This window comes from Dermochelys coriacea, chromosome 1, assembly GCF_009764565.3.
Source record: "Dermochelys coriacea isolate rDerCor1 chromosome 1, rDerCor1.pri.v4, whole genome shotgun sequence".
In the NCBI taxonomy this organism is placed as follows: Eukaryota; Metazoa; Chordata; order Testudines; family Dermochelyidae; genus Dermochelys; species Dermochelys coriacea.
Genome location: NC_050068.2, coordinates 98,986,409 through 99,007,771, shown reverse-complemented (window position 1 = coordinate 99,007,771; position 21,363 = coordinate 98,986,409). Strand labels below are relative to the sequence as shown.

General features: G+C 37.8%; 1 protein-coding gene across 23 annotated transcripts in view; it reads left to right on the top strand.

Annotated features, from left to right (window-relative positions):
• Positions 1–17,703, top strand: part of DOCK9 (dedicator of cytokinesis 9) — a 336,811-nt gene extending 319,108 nt beyond the window's left edge. For 22 of the 23 annotated variants that reach the window (XM_043504710.1, XM_038385871.2, XM_038385827.2 and 19 more), the window contains 4 exons: positions 6,576–6,766; positions 12,554–12,654; positions 12,860–12,998; positions 16,318–17,703. In XM_043504710.1, coding sequence (XP_043360645.1) covers positions 6,576–6,766; positions 12,554–12,654; positions 12,860–12,998; positions 16,318–16,440 — 554 coding nt within the window. In that variant the 3' untranslated portion in view covers positions 16,441–17,703. Of the gene's footprint in view, positions 1–6,575; positions 6,767–12,553; positions 12,655–12,859; positions 12,999–15,400; positions 15,409–16,317 lie in introns of all 23 variants that reach the window. The other variant, XM_043504714.1, reaches the window with a different exon arrangement.
• Positions 17,704–21,363: the final 3,660 nt, after the last annotated feature.

Below are 21,363 nucleotides of genomic sequence, written 5' to 3'. Positions count from 1 at the left end.
AACTTGGTTCACATTCTCCCTGCCCCCTTTGAATTATGAGGAAAATTACAAGGAAATGTTACACAACACCACTATGACTCAAGTCCTTGACAGTTATTAGTTAGCAAATATTATAACCTTGTATCATAGCTACAGTGTGTACATCTATTGAATACACAGTTTTAAAAAATAATACACATATTGGTACACCACTATCCTATGGGATTTAGATTCATAGATACTAAGGTCAGAAGGGACCATTCTGATCTTCTAGTCCGACCTCCTGCACAACGCAGGCCACAGAATCTCACCCACCCACTCCTACGAAAAACCTCACATATGTCTGAGCTATTGAAGTCCTCAAATTGTGGTTTAAAGACTTCAAGGAGCAGAGAATCCTCCGTCAAGTGACCCATGCCCCATGCTACAGAGGAAGGCGAAAAACCTCCAGGGCCTCTCCAATCTGCTCTGGAGGAAAATTCCTTCCTGACCCCAAATATGGTGATCAGCTAAACCCTGAGCATATGGGCAAGATTCACCAGCCAGATACTACAGAAAATTCTTTCCTGGGTAACTCAGATCCCATCCATCTAATATCCCATCTCAGGGGATTAGGCCTATTACCCTGAATATTTAAAGATCAGTTAATTACCAAAATCCCATTATCCCATCATACCATCTCCTCCATAAACTTATCAAGTAGAATCTTAAAGCCTGATAGATCTTTTGCCCCCACTGCTTCCCTTGGAAGGCTATTCCAAAACTTGACTCCTCCGATGGTTAGACACCTTCGTCTAATTTCAAGTCTAAACTTCCTGGTGGCCAGTTTATACCCATTTGTTCTTGTGTCCACATTGGTGCTGAGCTGAAATAATTCCTCTCCCTCTCCTGTATTTATCCCTCTGATATATTTATAGAGAGCAATCATATCTCCCCTCAACCTTCTTTTAGTTAGGCTAAACAAGCCAAGCTCCTTAGGTCTCCTTTCATAAGACAAGTTTTCCATTCCTCGGATCATCCTAGTAGCCCTTCTCTGTACCTGTTCCAGTTTGAATTCATCCTTTTTAAACATGGGAGACCAGAACTGCACACAGTATTCTAGGTGAGGTCTCACCAGTGCCTTGTATAATGGTACTAAAACCTCCGTATCCCTACTGGAAATGCCTCTCCTGATGCATCCCAAAACCGCATTAGCTTTTTTCACAGCCATATCACGTTGGCAGCTCATAGTCATCCTATGATCAACCAATACTCCAAGGTCCTTCTCCTCTTCCGTTACTTCTAATTGATGCGTCCCCAACTTATAACTAAAATTCTTGTTATTAATCCATAAATGCGTAACCTTACACTTCTCACTATTAAATTTCATCCTATTACTATTACTCCAGTTTACAAGGTCATCCAGATCCTCCTGTATAATATCCCGATCCTTCTCTGAATTGGCAATACCTCCCAGCTTTGTATCATCTGCAAACTTCATTAGTACACTCCCACTTTTTGTGCCAAGGTCAGTAATAAAAAGATTAAATAAGATTGGTCCCAAAACCGATCCCTGAGGAACTCCACTGGTAACCTCCCTCCAGCCTGACAGTTCGCCTTTCAGTAGGACCCGTTGCCGTCTCCTCTTTAACCAATTCCTTATCCACCTTTTGATGTTCATATTGATCCACATCTTCTCCAATTTAACTAATAATTCCCCATGTGGCACGGTATCAAACACCTTACTGAAATCTAGGTAAATTAGATTCACTGCATTTCCTTTATCTAAAAAATCTGTTACTTTTTCAAAAAAGGAGATCAGGTTGGTTTGGCACGATGTATCTTTTGTAAAACCATGTTGTATTTTGTCCCATTTACCATTGACTTCAATGTCCTTAACTAATTTCTCCTTCAAAATTTTTTCCAGGACCTTGCATACTACAGATGTCAAACTAACTGGCCTGTAGTTACCCGGATCACTTTTTTTTCTTTCTTAAAAGTAGGAACTATATTAGCAATTCTCCAATCATTCAGTGCAACTCCTGAGTTTACAGATTCATTAAAAATTCTTGCTAATGGGCTTGAAATTTCAGGTGCCAGTTCCTTTAATATTCTTGGATGAAGATTATCTGGGCCCTCCGATTTAGTCCCATTAAGCTGTTTGAGTTTTGCTTCTACCTCAGATATGGTAATATCTACCTCCATATCCTCATTCCCATTTGGCATGCTACCATTATCCCTAAGATCCTCTTTAGCCTTATTAAAGACTGAGGCAAAGTATTTGTTTAGATATTGGGCCATGCCTAGATTATCTTTAACCTCCATTCCATCCTCAGTGTTTAGCGGCCCCACTTCTTCTTTCTTAGTTTTCTTCTTATTTATATGGCTATAGAACCTTTTACTATTGGACCTTGCAAAGGGAATTAAAACCAACTCTACTCGACTTTTAGCCTGTCTCACTTTATTCCTACATGTTCTGACCTCAATAAGGTAGCTTTCCTTGCTGATCCCTCCCATCTTCCACTCCCTGTATGCTTTCTGCTTCTTCTTAATCACCTCTCTAAGATGCTTGCTCATCCAGCTTGGTCTACAACTCCTGCCTATGAATTTTTTCCCCTTTCTTGGGATACAGGCTTCTGATAGCTTCTGCAGCTTTGATTTAAGTAATCCCAGGCCTCCTCTACCTTTAGATCCATACATTCTTCAGTCCAATCCACTTCCCTAACTAATTTCCTTAATTTTTGAAAGTCAGCCCTTTTGAAATCAAAAACTCTAGTTGCAGATTTAATTTTGTTAATCCTTCCGTTCAGTTTGAACTGAATTAGCTCATGATCACTTGAGCCAAGATTATCCCCTACAACCATTTCTTCTATGCGGTCCTCGCTACTCACCAAAATTAAATCTAAAATGGCGTCCCCTCTAGTTGGTTCAGCAACTACTTGATGAAGGAATCCATCAGCTATCGCATCTAGGAAAATCTGAACCCTGTTATTATTACTAGCACTGGTCCTCCAGTCTATATCTGGGAAGTTAAAGTCTCCCATGATCATGCAGTTTCCATTAGTATTTACTTTATTAAAAACATTAAAAAGGGCTCTATCCATATCCAAATTAGATCCCGGCGGTCTATAGCACATCCCAAGCACTATCATAGGAGAGGCTCTACTAGTTATCTTGCCCAATGTAATTTTTGCCCAGACGGACTCTGTCTTATCCATTGCATCGCTTCTTAATTCTTTACATTCTACCTCATCATTGATATACAATGCTACTCCACCACCTTTACCTTTATTTCTGTCTTTCCTAAACAGCACATACCCTTCAATACCTGTAGTCCAGTCATGACTACTATTCCACCATGTTTCTGTTATCCCTATAATATCTGGTTTCACTTCCTGCACCAGTAGCTCTAGTTCCTCCATTTTGTTACCTAGGCTCCTCGCATTGGTGTATAAACATCTTAATTTTTGCTGTTTGGCCTCGCTCACATTTTGTACCCTATTATGCACAGTCATTCTACAGCCAGTATAACCTATTAGACTAGTATCCACACTGCCCTCGTTCCTTATTTACATTCTCCTACCCACGGCTGTATCCTTTCTTATTTCGCCTTCTTCACTCTCAATGCTAAAATCTGGTGTGGAGATTACCTGGACATCTCCCAACCATCTCCCCCAAATTCCTAGTTTAAAGCTCTCTTTATCAGTTGTGCCAGCCTTGATCCTAGAAGTCTATTTCCTTCCCTACTCAGATGAAGTCCATCCCGAGAGAACTGTCCTCTGTCCATGAATGCCTCCCAGTGGCCATACATCCCAAAGCCCTCCTTATAGCACCACTGTCTAAGCCATCTGTTGACAGTCATAATCTTGTCACATCTTTGTTGCCTTTTTCTTGGAACAGGCAGGATCCCACTAAAGATCACCTGAGCCTCAATTTCCTTAAGCGTCTTCCCCAGCCTAGCATAGTCTCCCTTAATACTTTCCAGCGAGAATCTAGCTGTATCATTTGTTCCCACATGAAGGATAATTAGGGGATTCTTTCCTGCTCCCTTTAGGATCCTTTTCAACCTCAGGTCTGCGTCCCGTATCTTAGCGCCCCGAAGACAGCACACCCTTCTATTCTCTGGATCAGCTCTAGTTACAGGCCTGTCTATTCTTCTCAATAAAGAGTCCCCGGTCACATAGACCTGCCTTTTCCTGGTGACAGCGCTATTCTCCAGTCTCTCCCCTGTTCCCTCTGGCTGCAAGTTCTTTCCATTCCTATTTTCCCTTATAATCCTCTTCAACCCATCCTGTATGCTCCTGGGGCTCATATTTGGTGTAGTCTCCCTTGTCTCTTCCCCTTTTCCTATAGGACTAGCCTTTCTTCTCTTCTTCCTTCCCTTCCACCTTCAGCAACTACCTGCTGAGCCCCTTCTTCATTTTCCAACTCTGCAAACCTGTTCCTAAGCTCTGTTTCTCCTTCACTAGCCCGTCTTTTCCTCTGCCTGGTTCTTTTAGTCACATGCTTCCACTGACCACTTTCCTCACCCAGTCTCCCCTCAAAATTCCCCAGCTCTGCTTCCATCTGTAAGTCTGAGCTTTTCCCTTCAGATACATCATGTCTTTGCTCCATCATCTGCTCAAACTCCTTCCTAAACTCAACCACCTGCATCTCCAAACCTCGGATCTTTTCCTCCATCAGCTCTATCAGATGGCATTTCATGCAGAAAAAACTCTTACCAGGTCCCCCCTCCAGAATCATGTACATACCACAGCTTCCACATCCAGTCATCCTCAATGTGTCTTCCACTACAGGAGTCACTCCCACAGCTGCCTCTGTATCCATCATAGCCTTCCTACCTAAGTCTTATTAATCTGGGAAACACAAGCCACACCAAAAAGACCCCCCCCCCCCCCCCCCCGCAAAAACAAACCCCAAACAAGCATCACAATACAAACTCCCCTTGCAAACTCCCACTCAAACTCGCCTGTTTACAGCTCTATTGGCTGGCTCCTGTGCCGCTGCAGCTGTCTGGATTTCATTCTCCAGAGCAGGTTATGGTATAGTAGTAGTAATTTTCCGCTAGGAAAGTCTGTCATTTAAAGGAAAATTATAATTAAGTTTGGCTGAGAAGTTTAATGAGTTTAATTTATAATCCTGTTTTGTAACACATTCTTTGGTGGAAAGTGGCATCTTATTGTATAGTTACCAAATTCATTACATTTTTATAATTCTCTAAAGCAATTAAAGTATCTAATTTAAAAAAACAATTATGAACTTCTTTTGTACAAGAAGTTCAATTTAAGCACATGATTTCTTTATTGCTTCTGAACTGCAATAAATTAGTTCACTTATATGTCAAGGTCACAGCCTGATTATTTTACATACTGACTCATACATACAGTTTCCATTAGGATTATAACAAACAGTACTTTTAAAAAGTACTACTACATATTTACATGTAATTCATAGGTTACTATGTTGTAGACTTCAGTCATTTAATACAGTTTCCTGAAGTATGAGGCGCATCCCCTGGAATGTGTAAATATTCATCACCATATGGTGGAGTTGAAGGGCGGGGAGGGAGGGAGGGAGTGATTGGCTTCATTTTCCTGAAAAGAGGATGGGGGACAGGTTTGGAAAAGGCTGATTTAAGAAATATTAAGAATTTGATAATCCACAAAAGCGAGGAAATTCAGAGCTGGCTAACACTTGATTTCAGTAGTAACAGAATCACATTAATCTAGGCAGGGGTGAGCAAACTTTTTGGCCCAAGGGACACATCTGGGTATGGAAATTGTATGGTGGGCCATGAATGCTCACAAAATTGGGGGTTGAGGAGCAGAAGGGGGTGAGGGCTCTAGCTTTGGGTGCAGCTGTGGATGAGGGGTTTGTGGTGCAGGAGGGTGCTCAGGTTGGGACCAAGGGGTTCAGAGGGTGGGAGGGGGTGAGGGGTGCAGGCCCTGGGTGGCATTTAACCTCAAGCACCTCCCAGAAGCAGCAGCATGTTCCCCCTCCAGCTCCTATGCAAAGGCACAGCCAGGCGTGGCCAACAGGAGCTGCAGGGGCAGTGTGCGGAGCCCTTGGCTGCCCCTATGTGTAGGAGCTGGAGGGAGGACATGCCATTGCTTCTGGGAGCCGTGCAGAGCAGGGCAAGCCCCGACCCCGCTCCCCAGCTGGAGGTCAAGGGCTGGATTAAAACGTCTGGAGAGCCGAATGCGGCCCCCAGTCCGTAGTTTGCCCACCCCGATCTAGGCACTTCTGAAAATCCAACCCAAAATGTTTTAATAATCTTATTTGGAATATATTTATTTATTAACTAAAATGCTTTAAAAGGAAACTCTGAACTTTTTTTATACTATTGCCAAGCAATACTGAAGGCTAGTATAACTGAAAGATATTGGAAAATAAATGTTTGTGGTGTTCTTCAGTTTGTTTACTTTATGAATTTGACAGCATTTTTGTGTATCATGTAACAAGAGATTGTTTGTTTGCTGTATGGTTGTAGCAATAAAACGCATTACTAGCATAATTAACTTTTTTGAAGAATTTTGTAAAACTCTACCAACATATAAACTGTTTAAAATTAGCTTAATATAATCAGAAATAGATTACTTAATCTGTTTTTTTCCTAGCTATACATTGTTTCCCCTATGTGAAAAAGCGCATTCCTGTAATGTATCAGCACCATACAGATCTAAACCCAATTGAAGTAGCCATTGATGAAATGAGTAAGAAGGTTGCAGAGTTCAGGCAGCTTTGTTCTTCAACTGAAGTAGATATGATCAAATTGCAGCTAAAGCTACAGGGAAGTGTCAGTGTTCAGGTAAGATCATATATCTACCTGTGCACCAGACCTCATATATTGCTTTCCCCAACAAAATATGATAAATGAACTTCCAGCATTTTTATCTTTACGAAGTGTCTATTTTTATGTGAAATTATTGAATGTTTCATGTAAGAAATGATGTATATCATTCATTGTCCTAGATTATTTTTCATAACAAACCGTAGCAGCTTTTGACAATTAAACAAAGGACTCAAAGCTATGTGACTGACTTGTATGACCGTCTCAGGGCATGTCTACACTTACCTCTGGAGTGATAGATCCAGCAGGGGTTGATTTATCGCATCTAGTGAAGACGCAATAAATTGACTGCCGAGCGCTCTCCCGTTGACTCTGGTTCTCCACCGGAGCGAGAGGCGCAGGCGGAGTCAATGGGGGAGTGTCAGCGGTCGACTTATCACAGTGAAGACACCGCGGTAAGTAGATCTAAGTATGTCGACTTCAGCTACGTTATTCACATTGCTGAAGTTGCGTAACTTAGATCGATTCCCCCCTCTAGTGTAGACCAGGTCTTAGCAACTTTTGGTTCCAGGGTGAGAGGCTGGAACAGGAATAAAACACTAGCTTCTCAAATAACAGGCATGAATTAATTTATTTTGCTTGATTTCAAACCTACTCTCATGTTGAGTTCAAATGTTCTGTTCAAACTTAATTGTTGTTGGGTTTGAATTCCAGTCAGATGCTTTTTGAAAAAATAAGCCCAAAAAGTGTCAGAACAGGGAGGGGAAAAGAGTGGAAATTGGAGCAGATAATGAACATAAAGTTTAAAAAAAATAGAACATGGGTTGAGAGAACATTTATAAGAGAGAAAATTATATGTGTGAGAGAGATTATATCGGGGGAGCTGGTAGCAAACAGTATATAGGTTGGTTAGCACTTCCCGGGCATGCTGTTCTATGACATAAGACCTCAGCCTCATTTAGTGGACACAGTGGATGCACAGAGGGGCAGAATTAAGGTTGTCCCGACAACCATAAATCTAGCACTTTCTGACTTTTGAGTGCTTGTTTTTACAATCTAAATGAGGTGCTTTTAATGTAGCTTTTGTGTGCATGAGTTATACACACACATGCATTCTGTATCAAAGCCACACATTTGTACCATCATCACTATTGAGGGTAACAGCCCATCTCTAAAATGGGTTTTCCATTAGCTATTAAACCTTTTATTTCTTTGTTTTATTTATAATTATGTGACCATTTCAAAATTGTGATAGGTTGTAAAACAGTGTTAAAAAAGATACCTCCAACCAGTGTGCAACACACACACACACGATGCCATTGGAAGTAGCAGTAATCTCTGTGGATCACAATGCAGTCACTGCTAGTCTTCCCCTCTGTTGTTGACATAGGAAACTACCTGAGGATGGTATCAGAGATTCTATATGCAAAAAACTAAAGGGAAAAATTATCAGGGGCTTCAAAATGAACTAAATTACAAATTTTTACTTAAAAAACTAAGACTGGTGATCTGTTCAGTGTGACTGTCATAAATATAAAGGGAAGGGTAAACACCTTTAAAATCCCTCCTGGCCAGAGGAAAAACCCTTTCACCTCTAAAGGGTTAAGAAGCTAGGATAACCTCGCTGGCACCTGACCAAAATGACCAATGAGGAGACAAGATACTTTCAAAAGCTGGAGGGAGGGAGGGAGAAACAAACTCTCTCTCCGTCTGTGTGTGAGATGCATTTGCCGGGAACAGAATATTTGTTTAAATGGCTGAGAAAATAAACTGTGCTAAAATTCTTCTTTTAAGAACCTGATTGTTTTTTTCATTGTTCTTAAGATCCAATCAGGTTCTTAAAAGAAGAATTTTAATAGAAGAAAAAAGTAAAAGAATCACCTCTGTAAAATCAGGATGGTAAGTACCTTACAGGGTAATTAGATTCAAAACATAGAGAATCCCTCTAGGCAAAACCTTAAGTTACAAAAAGACACAAAAACAGGAATATCCATTCCATTGAGCACAGTTTATTTTCTCAGCCATTTAAACTAACAGAATCTAACACATATCTAGCTAGATTACTTACTAAGTTCTAAGACTCCATTCCTTTTCTGTTCCGGGCAAAAGCCTCACACAGACAGACAGAGAGAGAGAGTTTGTTTCTCCCTCCCTCCAGCTTTTGAAAGTATCTTGTCTTCTCATAGGTCATTTTGGTCAGGTGCCAGCGAGGTTATCCTAGCTTCTTAACCCTTTACAGGTGAAAGGGTTTTTCCTCTGGCCAGGAGGGATTTTAAAGGTGTTTACCCTTCCCTTTATATTTATGACAGTGACCATCTCTTCTTCTAAATGGCGAGCAATGATGATGATGTATCTTTCAAACACTAACATAGAAAAAGTAGCTATGTCCTCACAGTTTAAAAAGTTTAAGCTTCAGCAAAGATGAGTCCATCAACAATTATCTTGTACAGGCACAATACTTTTATGCAGTACAGCTCATTTCATGATGCACTCACTATGCTTTACAAAATCAAATAAGCATAGAGATAAATAGAATGAATAGCTGAAAAACTTGGAGTTATTGGAAGTATTGAATATGAGGCACAACTCTAATCAAAGTAATTAATAACAGTGAACAAAATTGTCATGTGACAGCTGTTTGGCTTGTGTTAAATGAGTTGTCCACATAGCAAGAAACCATTGGGTCCTTCCCCTACAAGAATTGAGAGATAGTTAGTACACAGGGGCCCCTTCTCAAAAACTTCCCCAACAGCAGCCTGGCAACCATTTAAGACTCAAAAGGGTGCACCGTCTAGAAAAAGGTTTTGATCCCTAGACAGCGACAAAAGCCCTCCCTCAAAAAAAAAATTTTTAAAAATAGAAACCTAAAAATGTATAAAAGGCCAGAAACAAAGAAAAAGCTAAGAATCCTAATATTTTTGAACTTTAGCTTATCCTCTAAAGAAAAGGAACTCTCAGCTTTAGATCATGATAACCTCAAGCCATACAAGCAGGAGAGAATCTTTTCTCCCAGATGTGTTTGGGGCCTTGGAGAAGAAAGTGGTGGACACCATCAGTATTCATCCAAAAAGAGAGGATGAGCAAGCAAAGTCCAAAAGCGGGTATCTCCTGTCAACAAATAAGACAGAATTTTCCATCTCCCTACACCATTCTTTGAAGAATTCTTTAGGCAAGAACACATTCTCCCTAAGATTAATGCATCTGTGGCTAAGAATGTGAGAATTCTTGCAAAAGTTTAATTCTTTCCTAAAGCCTCACACCTGAGCCACCCTGAGAAGTGACTTTAAAGCTTTTTTATTAATCATCAGAACTACTCTGGCAACTACTTTTTGCAAGGGACATGATGTCAAAGGCCTCACCCCCAAAACCACAATGAGTTTCATTGCTAAAGAAAATAATCCAGAATGGACATATCCATGGACTCTGTGAGGCTGGCAGCGAGGGCCATAGCCACAAACTCTGTAGCTGAACACCAACTTTGGCTCCAACTCTGGATAGAGGTTAATTACTCTAAGCAAATTCTCTGTGCCTCAGAATTCTCTGGCAGACTCTCATTTGATGAAAAAGCTTGAAGTGGTAATAAACAATAATACAGACAAGCCAAAGAGTTTGCTTCCCTGTGAGGGCAGAACTTCCTTTCATTCCTACTCACAACAAAGATTAAAGAGAGTGATTCCTGGTAACAGAGCATCATGAGGAAACCTGGATCAAAAAGTCAATCCAGACCCTCCTTCCAGTCCAAATCATTAGTGAGACTGCAACTCAGTGTGCCTCTGCCCAGAAATAAGTCTACGATTGTGGATACCTCACTTCTTAGAGAGACAATTTTGGTCAGCCTTAGGCAGGGGTTTGGGAGATCCCAATAACTTATACTCTCTGAAGTTCCATTCTCCTACCCTTCCTTTATACCTCATCCAGCCTTGAGGGTGGGTGAGAAATACCACGCAATGCAAAAAGATACTGCATCTCCTAAAAGCAACAGAAGTCTCATGAAGGATGGGGTATTCTTTTTAGAATGTAAGGCCTCCAGGGTGGGGATTATCTCTTATCCATATTTGTACAGCACCCATCCAATGGGATCTTTATGTGGTGGTATAAATATTTACTAATAAATAACAAAGGTTGAAAACCATTCCCAACATGAAGTGCCCTCATCTGGTAGTGGAAATAGAAGCCCACAAGACAGTAGGATTCGGACACAAAATCCTGACTACAGATGACAGATTTTAGGATAGGAAGCACCTGAAGGACTGCCATAAGCAGGGAACATGGCCAAGGTCAAAGAGTCTCCAAAGCATCAAATTTGTAGGGATAGAAATGATGAGGCTAGCTTCATAGGACTGCTAATCTACCTGCAATAGTAGCATGCGCTGGTTCAACCAGACAGTACAATGACCAGGGCAGGCACTATTCATCTCAACCAAACTGTTGGCAGATAAATTCAAAATGGTTTCTGACTCAGGAAGTGTTCAACTGATATCCCGGAAGGTAGGCCATCCCCAGAAATGTTATTTACATCCAGTCTGTTGTAACTAGGTATTTGTGCCCTGAAGAAGCAGATCAGCGATCTTTGGGAACAGACTATGGCTCATAGATGGCCAAATGGGTTTATGTACAAGCCCCTAACCCTCTTACCACCTGCTTTCCTGAACTATTCTTCCTACTATCTGAACTAGTAGAAGAAACAAATATCACCGCTCCCCAAATTAGCCAAGAAGATTGTGGTACTCATGCCTAGTGGAGCTATAGCAGAGGTTACCAATCTCTCTCCCCGGTGGTGGTGATCTCCTATCCCAGGTCTTATTTCTTAACTTCCCAATCTGGACTACCTGAGCCTGACAACTTTAACTATTGCTCTAGCATTTTTCATATTTTCGGTGAAGCTGTGTGACCAGTCTTTGAGAGCCCCTGGTGTCTCTCAGTTCTCATTGACTCAATTCTAGCATGTGAAGGATCCATTCATTGATAAAGGACTCTCAAGCATGCTGTCTCTAAGAAAAGACATTTATTGTTACTGTATATTTATTTATATTACATTACTGTCTGGAAGTGCTAGCCACGTCTTGAACTGTACAGGCCTTCCCAAAGAGTTTACAATCTTAGACTTTAAGATGAGCCTCAGCAGGTGGTAAAGTGGAGAGAATGAATGGGGTAACAGTTTTTGCACAGGGAAGCTGTGTGCACAATTTTAGATAGTTTAGGTTGTTTTTTAATAATGGAGATAAATAAGCAGATCAGTGTGAGCTCACCATCTGCCTACAATAGTAAGGAAGACAAATTTCCTATTTGTAGGCAGTCTTACCAGAGATTGTATTTTGCTACCACCCTTCAAATGGTCCCTCTAAGTCAGGATGCATCACATTGAGGTTTCAGAGTAGCAGCCATGTTAGTCTGTATTTGCAAAAAGAAAAGGAGTACTTGTGGCACCTTAGAGACTAACAAATTTATTTGAGCATAAGCTTTTTTTTTTCCACCAAATGCATCTGATGAAGTGAGCTGTACTCACAAAAGCTTATGCTCAAATAAATTTGTTAGTCTCTAAGGTGCCACAAGTACTTCTTTTCTTTTCACATTGAGGTGGCAGCATGGGGAAATATATTGAATAAACAGAGGAGTTTTGTTTCCTATTTTATCTGTTCAGTACTTGCAACAAATAAATTCACTTAAGAAAAACAAACCAACCTAGCCAAACAACTTGTTTCACTATATATGTGTGTATGTGTAAATATATATAAATGCTTTAGTTGGAACAATATGGTAATATAGCAAATCAACTTTATTTCAGATTCTTTTTTCTTGTTTTAGGTTAATGCTGGTCCATTAGCATATGCAAGAGCTTTCTTAGATGACACAAATACCAAAAAGTATCCAGACAATAAAGTGAAATTACTGAAGGAAGTTTTCAGGTAAACTGTCTGAATGTACACAGAATAACTTTTTAAAGATGGATGTTTTAAGAAGGTTTTGTTTTAGTCATTTACTTTAACATTACCAATGTCCTGGCCACGCTAACAAGGTATTCTAAAATTAACAAGTAGCATTTGACATTTCTCCTCTGGATTTTGCATAAACGTAATGTCTTTTTCTTTTCTATTTTTTATACAACTTCAGACAATTTGTTGAGGCTTGTGGTCTAGCATTGGGTATAAATGAACGACTTATAAAGGAAGATCAGTTAGAATATCAAGAAGAAATGAAGGCTAACTACAGAGAAATGGCAAAAGAACTTTCTGAAATAATGCATGAACAGGTATGTCCTGAATCCTAAATATTATATTTAATGCCATCCAGGATACAGTTGACCATGCTATAATATGTACCATTAGTTACCTACAGGAAAAATATTCAATAATTTTGTTTTCAGTGTTCTACTCTTGCATCGGAACTCTCCTACTGTCCTGTGGTCACAACGTGGTTTTCTCTAATTTTGTCAATAATTTATCATATTTGTAAATGCTCACAACAGTTATTGCAAATGCAAATGAAATAATTTATTATTTTTTTAAAAATAATCATTAATAATCAACAAGGATACAATAAAAACTCAAATTATTTTTAAAATTGACCATCAGTGAGTAGGCTACATGGAACTAAGAACAAAAGGTACTGTAAGTGGTCATTATCCTACATAAGGTTTACTGAAATGATCCCATGTTAATTGTCACAGAGTAATAATTTAATAGAGAGGAGGTGGCTTAACACTTGACTTTTTAATGCTGAGAGAGGAATTTTTTGTTGACTTCAGCCAAAATTTCTTTACAATAAAAAATACTTAAATAGTAAGATTTTTTTCTTTAAGAAACCTAAGCATACACAGTATAATTATGTATAATACCTAAATATAAAATTTTCTTCTGAACTAACATTCATTCTGACAATGTTATATGCAGTAAATATTTTGTTTAAGTGTGAACTGTGATTTTCTTAGGTATATTAATTATAGAATTTAACTATCTGTCCATAAATCATTTTGTACTTATTTCATTTTATGATTGGCACCTTACAGTCTTGTTCACAATGTCATCTCTCCCAGCAAAGGGTTTTTTGCTCTGTAGAGTGAAAGCCATTTAATAACATTCATTGAGTTCTTGTTCTTGTAGAGAAGTGGGATTTTAAATGCTTAGAACTGTAAGTTACATCAGTGTATCACCTTGTAAATTTTTATTTCTTAATTGTCTTTAGTTAAGGTCATAAATGTTATCGTGGAGCTTGGAGTATAGCAAATGCTATATAAGACTGTTCTCACGCACATCTTCTCCACAGTTCTCTTTCAAAGAAGAAAATTTACTATACATGTGACTTGCAATGTCACACAGCATAATGTAGGCATAGAAAACACATTTGTTCTACAAAAAATTGCATATGTGCATGCTCTCTTAATCAGATATAAAAATAGTATTTACAAATTGGCATAAATGTACATGACCTTTCACCAGATCTAGAGTGAAAATTTTTCCCAGCTGCAAAGAGCTTATAGTTGAAGGCAGAAAAGACTTGGGATAACAGTGCAGATGACAGAGACTATATAGGAAAGATCCTCGTAAGAAGTGGGTTTAGAAGAAATGAGATTGTGCTTGGTGGACGAAAAAATGGGACAGTTTGACTAATAATATTTGAACCTGATGTTGTAAAAGGCAGGAATCCAATGGAGGAGTTCAAAAATAGGGATAATATGGCTGTAATGACTGGTGTTGACTGAGCAGCCGCATATTTTGGATAAGATAAAAGAGGTATATGTGAGAAGTAGGAGGCCATAGAGAAGAGCATTGCAGTAATAAGAGGGAAAATGGCAAAGATGTGCACAAATTCTTTAATAATGGCAATAGGGAGGGAAAGGCTGTATGTTAATATTATATAGGAAGAAATAATGGGACATAATGAGAACTTGATGTGGTCAAGAGGATGGAGGAGATTGAAGAGTCTAAAATAACACTGCAGTTAAAAGTCTAGAAAGATAGTAGCATTTTAGCAACATGAGAGAGAAGAGGGATTATAGATGTTAAGCAGAAATATGAAAAAATTGATTTGAGATGAGTGCAGGACATTAGGAGTAGATGTTTGAGGAACAGGCCTGGGGCATGAGGATACAATTGATTCCCTTACATACTTTCTTTTTTTGATTGTAAAACCTGATACATGATCTACTGTAAGACTGCAGTAATGTACACTACTGTCATAATGTGCCAGTATGTTCCTATTATACAGATATGATACATTAGAAAATGTGCTAATTCAGTTAAATGTTAGTCAAAAATGAAATGAGTCATTCTTTACTAGTTTTAAATTAAATTTCAACATTTGTAGGTCTGAACTGAGAAATAAAATTACGGTGTAAGAATTTAAATTTTCATTAAAAATTATAATTCACGGGAAACCTTTTATCTGGAATTAATTTTGAATTCTTTAAAAATGTAGATTTTATATGACTATACCTTATTTCTATAGTTCAGAAATTCATGGAATATTTTGGCAATTTAATTTTTGTTCTGCAGGCAATGAAAAAGCTAGTTAATATCAACTGCCCGAACTAATTAGTGTAGTGATTAAACGATTGCAAGAAACTTTAAATGTTATATCAATAGTTTTTTATATACAAACGAATCTTAACAGACTTATCTCTTTCTCTCCTGTGCTGTTCGCAAACACGATCAGATGGGATGGTAATATTTTTTGTTTCTGATTTCAGGGTCTCGGTCTAGTTTTGTGTAATTCCTTTTACCACTGTAACACAGGATGAACACTTTGTTTCATGGCACAAAACTGACCAAAGTTAGGAACAGACTTTGGGTCTCTTAATCTTTTTCCCACATCCGAAGTATATTGTGGAGTCAGAGTGGCCATTTCTCACTGTGTAAGATCCCTTTTTTTGTCAGTCCATAGGCACCATCCTGAGGAATATGCTGTTCCACACTCCTGGTATGGAAATAAACAGCTGTTTGGGAAGAAGGGAATCTAGTTTCAGAGGGAAAATGGTGGAAGAGTACTCCTAGTGGCAAAGCACAGCAAGGGTTTTGAATGATTAACAAAACTTTTGTATTAGCATTTTTTATATTTATCGTTTAAATTGTCCATAATTCTTTCTCTGACAACAGTCAAGAGTAAACTTTTTTGTTTTTGGCTGAGAAGAGAATGATCTATAAATGGACTTTAGTTTTTATAATGCCCACTCTCTTGTTTGTCTCATTTTTCCTAACTAGGTGAGATTTAATGATTGCTTCCTCCTTCCATCAGGAGTTATTTCTATTGTTAACTTGTGAAAGGGGAGCTGTTTGAATCTCAGCCAGCAAGAAAAGTGTAATCATTTAATTAGGAAGGTGTATCATCTGATGTTGTAGCAAGGTTTAGCACCCAATGCAGTACTAGAATTGGTCCCTGGAAATAATATTAACCACCACAAAAGAGAAAATTGTATGCTGTTGAAGATAATATGAAAAATAGACTAGATAAATTGTTCATTTTGATAATACCCCACTGTTTTATTGAGCTTATTGAATTATTTTATAAGTGATTTTGTGTATCTGTGATCAGTTTTTGGGTGAAGTTATAGCTCTGTTTATTTTCCACTTAAGATTGTTCCTGTTGAAGAAAAGACCAGTGTTATGTCTAATTCACTACACATTTTCAACGCCATAAGTGGAACTCCAACAAGCACAGCAGTTCATGGGATTCCCAGTTCTTCTTCAGTTGCATAAGTGTTTTGTAAAGGAAAGTAATTTTTCTTAGTATATGCATGGATTTTCTTTATTATTTTGCAAACTCAGGATGATTTAAAAGCTAAATATTGGACACCGGCAAGCCATGTAAATTGTACACTAAAACACTGAGCACACGCTATTTCGGGACAGGCAGGAATAAACAATAATGGTGGTAGACTTCTAAAATAAATAGGTGAACATACATTTTTAAATTTTGCTGGCAATATTAAAAGTTTTCATAATGTCTTTGAAGAGGTCTGTATTGGGAACTTTTATGATAGTTAATTTCTCTTTTTCCTTAGAAAGTATTATTAAAATGAATGGCACATTACAAAAAGGTGTTGTAGAACATACGTTTGCAGATACATAGTATTCAGATGTTCTTTTTATGTATGGCACATACAGATTGATTTTAAGTTCAAGAACTATTTTGGGACTAGATAGAGACACTAGTTTTGTTTTTTTTAATTTAATGGAACTGACACTAGTAGTTTTTGTACCATTGACAAATTGTTGTGCTCCATTTTATACCTTGTTGTCAGATTGAAAGTATGTGAATTTAAAGCAAATGGAAAAATTAAGTACAACCAAAGGTCTGTATTAATGAACACCAAGCACCAAGTTACATTAAAATATAAGTAGTGGTAATCTGATTTGTACATATTGTTTGTTAATACAGTCCATAGATTCTGTACATAAATGTATTACATTTCTAAACAATTTTTAAATAGTCATAGCAGCTCTCAAGCCTTCTGCTTTAAATTTAATTGTGACATATTTGTGCTCATTCCAAGTATATGCTATATACAGTTTGTTTATTCCTGTATATAAATAAGTGCAATATGAAGATGTATACAATCTTTGCTATGTTAGGTTTATACGCTGTTTTGAAAAAAATCCTCCCTTTTGCCAAAGCAATGAAATACATAATAGGTGATCATTTTCTGTTAAATGGTGGTGTGATTTAAAGCTTTTACCATATTATTGTTCTTTCAAGACACTAATTTAGTAATTTTATATTTGGGGAAATAAAGGTTTTAAATTTTATTTAACTGGAAGCACTGTCCTGCTGTAATTAAACATTCTATACTACATCTGTATTAAAAAAAAAAAAGTAGCTAATTTCTCTACAATGTGTTCTGGGTTCTGTTATTTTACAGCTTATACATTAAGGAGCAAGAACTCAAAACATTCACTCATACAAAATCAGATTATTGCAATTAAAATATGACAAATAAATACAATATGGCGTTCTATGAATTATTTCTCTACAGTGAAGTTATTACCTGTGGTATACTCCTACAAGTTCATTATGGTTAGTTTATTACCTCCCTAGAAATTCTGCTCTCTGAAGCAGTGTCCTTTCATGAATCCACCAAAAAAAATTCTTGTAGTAATAACTTACACTGCCCTTAATAACCAAGGGCATTACCCCCACAACGTTTTTTTCATCAAGCAATACTTTAGAAATTTTTCTCATCCTTATAGCATGGATTTGCTGACATTTTCATTAATAGGGGGGTGAACATCTATTGCTGTTTGCCAATGGTATTTGAAGAGACATCATTTTTTGTTTATATCACTAATACATAGTGAGTGTTGGCTCTCACAGTATTTAGGTGAAATTCTGAATAACACTGCTTCAAATATATTGTTGAAAGTTACGGATTTGCTTAAAAAAAAAGGCGAGGGGGGCTTGTTTTACTTTAAAAAGGGAAAAGTAGTAGCTAGTGAATACTTGAGGCTGTAGCGAGACAGTCTTCTTTCTTATGAGTCCTCCGTCTTTGTATCAGTCGTGTGTGGACATGGGAACCCCTTATTATAGATATGTGTAGCTACCCTCAAAACTCATTTTAAATGTTGGGAAAATATCCCTTCAAAAAAAATTATTTAAGAAGTCTATCAGTGAAAATGTTTCAATGAATTGCATTGAAAAAAGAATAATATTACCTGCAGGATTTATAATTCAAACAATGCAGCAACCTCCCAATATATGAAAACTAAAAAGTTAATTAAAATGTGATTGTAAGCAAAAATTAGATGAATTAGTCTCACTGTCCAAGATGGCTATACTATAAAAAAGGAAGGAAGGAGCATAAACACTGAAAAGTAAATTAGACCTTTTAACTTTTGTTTTTACAATCTACATTACACAGGGGAAGAAACAGTTTACATTGTTAATGTATCTTTTTAAAAAAAATAATAAAGAGAGAGGATTGAGTACAAAACAATAGGGCAAAGATACATTAAAATCCTTTAACCTGGTCTTTTTTCTTTTTTTTTCAAGCTCTTTCTCTGAAAGAACCTGTGTGTGTCCTTTTAGGTTCGATGAGCTTTACAAATAATTTAATTCTCAGCTTTCTCTCTCATTCTTTTCTAATACCCAACTGAGGGCATTCTTAAGGTTTGACTATCTTACAATTACATGTTATAAAAAATATTTTAAAACTAGAACTTGAACAGACACCTATTAAAGATGTCCAAGAGTTAAGAAGGAATATAACTTATAAAATGTACTCTACAGTCAGAAAGTGGAACAAAACAGGCAAATTAGTTGCTTGGCAATTATAAAATTCTGAAAGGTGTGAGAGAAATTCGTATTTGAAATAGACATATTTCCTGGTTTTACTTCTATTGGTTCTTTGATTTTTTTTTATTAAATCTATACTAGATATGATAAAAATCTTTATTAGAATCAACAAACTACCAAAGTGATTTAGCTTTTCAATTGGTTGACAGGAGAGCTGCAGCCTTAGTCAAGCATAACAGTATTTTCACAAGCTATATTGTTAGAGGCTGAAGTATCTGAGAGCAGCCACGTTATCCATATTTTTGTTTGTCTTTAAAAGACAAATTGATTTATGTGCCTACAGAACTGTTCTGAATATTAGTACTCCCAATCACCTTTTGAAATTCTCTCTTACAATGTATTACCTTTATTGATAATAAAGCTTTAGGAAAAAGGCAAAGACTCAAAAAGTAATAGCAAAAAAAAATTTAAGTAAATCAGAAGCAGGAAGCCTGCGAAACAACCAGTGGGGCCACTGGACGATCGAGGTGCTAAAGGACACTCAAGGACGATAAGGCCATTGCGGAGAAACTAAATGAATTCTTTGCATCGGTCTTCACTGCTGAAGATGTGAGGGAGATTCCCAAACCTGAGCCATACTTTTTAGGTGACAGATCTGAGGAACTGTCCCAGATTGAGGTATCATTAGAGGAGGTTTTGGAACGAATCAATAAATTAAACAGCAATAAGTCACCAGGACCAGATGGTATTCACCCAAGAGTTCTGAAGGAACTCAAATGTGAAATTGCAGAACTACTAACTTTGGTATGTAACCTACAATTTAAATCAGCTTCTGTACCAGATGAGTGGAGGATAGCTAATGTGACGCCAATTTTCTAAAAGGGCTCCAGAGGTGATCCCAGCAATTACTGGCTTGTAAGCCTGACTTCAGTACCAGACAAACTGGTTGAAACTATAATAAAGAACAATATTGTTAGACATATAGATGAACATAATTTGTTGAGGAAGAGTCAATATGATTTTAGTAAAGGGAAATCATGCCTCACCAATCTACTAGAATTCTTTGAGGGTGTCAACGAGCATGTGGACCAAGGAAATCCAGTGGATATAGTGTACTTAGATTTTCAGAAAGCCTTTGACAAGGTCCCTCATCAAAGGCTCTTATGCAAAGTAAGCTGCCACGGGATAAGAGGGATGGTGCCCTCATAGATTGGTAACTGGTTAAAAGATAGGAAACAAAGGGTAGGTATAAATGGTCAGTTTTCAGAATGGAGAGAAGTAAGTAGTGGTGTCCTCCAGAGGTCTATTCTGGGACCAGTCCTATTCAACATATTCATAAATGATCTGGAAAAAGGGTAAACAGCGAGATGGCAAAATTTGCAGATGATACAAGAATACTAAAGATAGTTAAAACCCAGCAGACTGTGAAGAGCTACAAAAGGATCTCTCAAAACTGGGTGACTGGGCAACAAAATGGCAGTTGAAATATAATGTTGATAAATGCAAAGTAATGCACATTGAAAAACATAATCCCAACTATACATATAAAATGATGGGGTCTAAATTAGCTGTTTTCACTCAAGAAAGAGATCTTGGAGTCATTGTGTATAGTTCTCTGAAAACATCCACTCAGTGTGCAGTAGCAGTCAAAAAAGCAAACAGAATGCGGGGAATAATTAAGAAAGGGATAGATAATAGGACAGAAAATATCATGTTGCCTCTATATAAATCCATGGTATGCCCACATCTTGAATACTGTGTGCAGATGTAGTCACCCCATCTCAAAAAAGATACATTGGAATTGGAAAAGGTTCAGAAAAGGGCAACAAAAATTATTAGGGGTATGGAACGGCTTCCGTAGGAGGAGAGATTAATAAGACTGGCACTTTTCAGCTTGGAAAAGAGATGGCTAAGGGGAGATACGATTGAGATATATAAAATCATGACTAGTGTAGAGAAAGGAGATAAGGAAGTGGTGTTTACTACTTCTCTTAACTCAAGAACTAGGGGTCACCAAACAAAATTAATAGGCAGTAGGTTTAAAACAAATAAAAGGAAGTATTTCTTCACACAATGCACAGTCAACCTGTGGAACTCCTTGCTAGAGGATGTTGTGAAGGCCAAGACTATAACAGTGTTAAAAAAAAGAACTAGATAAATTCATGGAGGATAGGTCAATCAATGGCTATTAGCCAGGATGGGCAGGAATGCGACAGGGGATGGATCACTTGATGATTACCTGTTCTGTTCATTCCCTTTGGGGTACCTGGCACTGGCCACTGTCGGAAGACAGGATACTGGGCTAGATGGATCCTGGACCTGACCCAGTAGGGCCATTTTTATCTTCTTATGAGAAGCATCCTTTAGAATGCAGCTCACAAACCATCATA